The sequence below is a fragment of the Photinus pyralis genome, unplaced genomic scaffold, assembly GCF_008802855.1.
Source record: "Photinus pyralis isolate 1611_PpyrPB1 unplaced genomic scaffold, Ppyr1.3 Ppyr1.4_LG4, whole genome shotgun sequence".
In the NCBI taxonomy this organism is placed as follows: domain Eukaryota; kingdom Metazoa; phylum Arthropoda; class Insecta; order Coleoptera; family Lampyridae; genus Photinus; species Photinus pyralis.
In genome coordinates this window covers 37294990-37300377 of record NW_022170511.1, presented here as the reverse complement: position 1 = coordinate 37300377, position 5388 = coordinate 37294990, and the positions used below count along the sequence as shown (strand labels likewise).

General features: G+C 35.6%; 1 protein-coding gene across 1 annotated transcript; it reads left to right on the top strand.

The window, feature by feature from the left end:
- The first annotated feature begins 4500 nt into the window (after positions 1-4500).
- On the top strand, positions 4501-5152 carry LOC116167833 (odorant receptor 59b-like). The gene is made up of 3 exons (XM_031483381.1): positions 4501-4584; positions 4637-4897; positions 4947-5152. Exons 1-3 carry the CDS (start codon positions 4576-4578, stop codon positions 5013-5015), a joined length of 339 nt encoding a protein of 112 aa, XP_031339241.1. The 5' UTR covers positions 4501-4575; the 3' UTR covers positions 5016-5152.
- Positions 5153-5388: the final 236 nt, after the last annotated feature.

Genomic DNA, 5388 nt, shown 5'->3' with positions numbered 1-5388 from the left:
TATCATCCCGTCAAACACAGGAGCGTTTTAGCCGGAGCGGTAAAAATGCATAGTGTGACACCACATGATACCGGATTGTTACTTATTATTTGAACAAACATATTGTTGTGTGTACCGGTCCGTTGGCCAAAAAGACCGTACACAAAACACATAAACAAACCTAGCTAGCTCAAACCCTTATATTTCTCGGAACAAAACTTCTCCCCAGCACAGAGGAGAAATCTGACTCTTTCTCAGTTAAATTATTAACTTCTAACAGATAGTGGGTTAGACCAAAGACCTTAAAAATTCCTAATCAATCTTAAGAATTTTGATTAAATAAAATGGACCTTGGGCAAGTATTCAAAGAAAACAGTAAATTACAGGAAATGAAATCGTTCGAAAGACAAACACAGAAATTAATGTGAGAATTACAAATTTCAGTTTTAATGGTTACACAATAAAAAAGAACAACAAGGAAAACAAACAATTATTACAAAGAAAAAAACTACAATTAAAACTTAATCTTACTTACATTCGGTACATGTCCAAACTGCTAATCCCAATACGTTATACACACAAAAAAAAACAACAAAATTCAAATTTACACAAAACAACACTCAAGTCGGCGCCGACACACCTTAGTGACGCACTTTACTGAAGGTCTAAACTTCCAAAAACTGCTGCAAACTCGGCTTTCCACTCCGTAGAACGGAAACTCCACCAACTTCCAAAGCTGCTGGCCTCTACACAATCCAAACTACTGCGGTAACTCGCCGAAGCGAAATAAACAAACTTCACTCAAACCAAAAACTGCCCTGACTGGCAACAAACTGACGATAAAAACTTCACAACTCCCAAAACAAAACTTCAAACTTCTGCAGACGTGGATCTGCTCTCCACTTGGCAAAAAGCGATTTAAATTTCCAAACAAAGAAACGTAGTTTTGCGTTGACTCTGGCAAAAATCCCTTCTTCTTCCCTCTCCGTTCTATTTAAAGTGGAAACCCTTCTTCCAAAATTACAAATTAAAACAGCCAATGATAAGCAGTTGCCAACAGAAAATTTCCCCACTAACGTAAGTTAAACTAGAGGTAGAAATTATTTTTATAATCAATTTTTAACCGACATTAAGAGATAACACAAAATTAAAATACTAGGAAAAATAGAATTTTCTATCTTTTAAATACAATGAAAAGGCGATAAATAACATCCACCTGTCAATTAAATTAAGCGTTTACAATGATAACAGAATAAAAGCGATATAAAATTCTCAGAAATCTACGTTAAATAAAATCAAAAATGAGATTAAAATGTAAACACTACAAACCTTGACCTCTTTTTCGTAACAATAATTTCTGTTGATGTACTTAACGAACGATACAAAACAAAAATGTAATTAAAAAAATTAATTACATTGAAACCGCCCTTGTCCATTCTAGTTAAGAATCCCAAAATTTCGTCCTGCCAGGCAAATAACACAGCAATATATCACAATAATTACATTATACATCAATCTGTACAAGCCCTAACCTTCGGCTGTGTCTCCACTCCCCTATGCTAATACCCTGTATAACAGTACCATGGGGTCTTGTTTTGTTCCCTCTACCAAGTACCAATAATTTTTTTTTGGGTATTTAATTGTTCAACTCTGTATAGTACATATTATAGTTTATAGTCATGTTACATACAGGCTGCTTCTGGAGAAAAGACGATAAAATGAGCAATTCAAGGTTTCTTACCCATGGATTGCATTTGGCAATTTATTAAGTTTGCCTAATCTACTCGTCCTGTGGGTAACGATAAGGGACACTATCTTCCTCGTCGAGCTGTCGTACGAAAACAAAGCAACACAACCCTAGTGAGACCTGTTTTTGATGCATCCGCGAAAAGCGGGTTTTTGTCTTCGTTGAATGATTAATTCGTTTTACATGGATGATCTGGTCTGCAGCTTGAATTCCAAGGAAGAGTTAGATGAATTTTTAATTCACGCTACAAATGTTATGGAGTCTGCTTCCATGGTTTTGAGAGAATGGAAATTTAGCGCTTGCGATACACATGACGTGCGAGTTTTAGGAATCCTCTGGTCTATGGATACAGACGAATTAGGTTTAAACCTTGATTGATGAGAGGAAAAAAAGTTTCAGAAGCGGGACACCAAGCGTCGTATTTTAAGTTTGATTCACAAGCTACTTGATCCTATTGTCCTGTGTCAATAGTTCCTCGAATTTTTATGCAGAGGATTTGGAAGAATAAAATAGACTGGGATACCCCAATCAATACAGAAGAACGGAAACTTGCCGAATGGTGCAAAGATATTCATATTTCGTTGGATAAGTTTAGAATTCTTCGATTATTAGGTAACGTAAACGATTAAATGTGTTCATGTCTTTTGTGATGCCAGTAAGGCTGCATATGCCTGTTTTATGCAGGTAGTAATCGAAGATGATGATAGGAAACTTCATGTTCGTTTTGTTACCAGCAAAGCTAGGGTAGCTCCGAAAAATATAACAATTTCAAGATTGGAACTGATGGTCGTTTTAATTGGTGTAAGACTGTTAAAATCAGTCTTAGATCCGATATCTTGGAAGTTTTCAAATCTGTATTCCTGTGGTCCGATTCAACTACAGTTATACAATGGATAAAGCGTGGTCAAGTAAAGAAGTAAAGAACCGAGTAGGTAATATAAATTCGCAGAAATGTGACACCCCATGTAACGATATATAAAGCGCGTACCTTTAGCTAAGAACCCGGCAGATTTACCATCGCGTGGATGTACCTAGTATCAAGAAGTTTCTAGAATGTAAATGATAAGAGAGAAGTAGCCCGCATTGACTTCAGCTATGTTTTTAAGAGATCTTATAGAAGATGGCATACCTGAAGTTCGATGTGAAAGAGACGATTTAACCAGACGAGCATTACACCTTACAGCGCCCCGGAAGAACCTGAGAAAACGTTTTCGAAATAATTATTTAGGATTTCTTCTAGCTCCTCGTTCGAAGAGTGACTACCGTTCCTTGATGATTGGCGATATAGTTCTAATCGGAGACGACAATACCAGAACTTTGGATTTTCCCCTTGCGGGAGTAGAATGAATTTACCTGCCAATATAATTAAAGTTATTGTCTCTTGAAGACGCGCTTTAATTATATTATCACTAAAAATGTTAACCTTTGATGGCAAGCATACCAAACAAGTTATCTACTGAGAAAACGATGCAACATTATAGATAATAATATCAGAAATAAAACACCAACTTCTAATTTTTCATAATTCGTCACGTACTCCGCGTTAAATTATAACTTGGTTATCTAAAAAGCAACATAGTTCCCATAGAATTAAATAACTAATAAAACATAAGACGTATTCACGTTTTAAAAAATACCACATAGCACGAATAATAGATAAAACAATTAAAAATTTACATATCACCGAAGTGTTTTGGGAGTTCCTGTAAAAGAAAGAAAAAGTTTTTAAAGTTTCGAAAGACACATTTTATAATTGACTTTATATTAATAATTAATTATTTTGTCACAATATACAATATCAATTCCTGTAAATATTTCATCGGTATTACTTGCGCCATAAAACGCGTAGACCTAGTCATTGGCTTGAGAACTAAGGCAGTGGTCACAATTTTAAATTAAAAATGGTGGATAAAGGTTGTGGAGAAAGCAAGTACTTTGGAAGGTTGCTGAAGTATGCGAAAGTGTCGGGGCTTGCGTTAACCATGCAATTAACAAGAAGCGAAAGGATTATTTTATATGTCTATCCGTTCATACTGTCTTTATACTGTATCGCGGTTGTTTTTAGAAAGTGGAACTTTACCGAAGAAATCGACAGTATCGTATACACTCTTGTTCTAGTAAATGGTAAACAAATTTCTTGAAGTGTATAATGAAATAAGTTTTACTACTTACAGCACTACCTCGTGTTATAATAATGAGAGTGCAAAGATCTAGATTGGCGATGCTCATAATGCTATTGGACAATTTAAAGGTTTCCAATACAAAACACGCAAATGAAATTAACACAAAGCTTAAGAGAATTGAAAGGACCGTGGTATGTTGCGTTATTTGTCGTATGTCTATGAATGTATTTCGTGTTTAAGATTCGTACGATGCTGGCTGCCACAGTGAGTGCAATTTTCATTACGACAATTCAGTGGTTACTGGCAAAGAGCAGCAAACCCCCTTTCGGTATAATGCCTAAATGGTTGACGGATTACAGTGCAAATGGTTCTGCAACCTTGCAAATCATTTTGTACACGTTTATGGCATTAGAATACACCATCGTTGATGGAATTAAGATATCTATCTTAATACACTTATGTATTCATTTCAAATACCTAAGCATCCGTGTCAAAAACGTTTTAAGAAACGCAAACGGAAAGTTTTATCAAGATCGCCACCTTAGACATGGAGAAGTCGACAACGCACACGTACCTTGGAAATATCTTCAGGCGGAGATAAAAACTGTGTCTTTGGAGCATAGCTATCTAACTACCGTTCACAATGAAACCGAACTGGTTTTTAATAAATCTGTGCTAGCTAGTTTTATTAATTTATCGCTCTTTTTTGGTTTTGTGTTGCTACAAATGTCTATCGTAAGTTTACGCTGCGTTTACAAATGATCATTTTAAAGCTAATTTTGTACAGATTCCATTACTGAGCGCGGAATTCTTGAAACTCATGTTGTACATTCAACTGAGTTTGGCCTTATTCTTTGGAGACGCATATCTTTCAACCATTGTTCAAGCAGAGTGCCTCGGAGTCAGTCATTCGTGTAGCGAAATCCATTTTGTTGGCACAAACCTAAAATTTCAAAAAGCCTTAGTGATGCTAATGGCTAAGACACAGAAGCCAGTAACGTTCACAATTGGGCGTTTTGCACCGTTGTCTATTAACTCCGTTTTTACAGTATAAAAAAATCGCATTCTTATTGCTATATTTTAATGTAATTTTTCAGGTAATCAAAGCCGCGTTTTCTTATTTTATGCTTGTGCAAAGTTTTAAAAAAGAAGAGCAAGGTAACTAGTAATCTAGAGGATCGTGTGCTGCTCAATGGTATACAACTATCCCTTCGTTGATAATCTCTCACCTGTCACTTCAATAGGCTATAGAGATAGACAAAACCTTCACTCGGCACATAAGTTATACCATTGAATTTATCTAGCGTCATACTAGACCTGACGACATGCAAATATACTCTGTTTGTCTTTATTGTCAATATTAAAATAAAAGTAAATTAACTTACATTGTGTCTATAGTAGCGATCCATAGGTCTGACATTTGTGACAATCCTGGGACCAATATTAATATTGACCAAAACCATATTATGTTGTCAATGGAAGCTTCCTAACAACCAGTCGGAATTATACTTTTAGATCTTGCAAGAGATAATTCTGGAC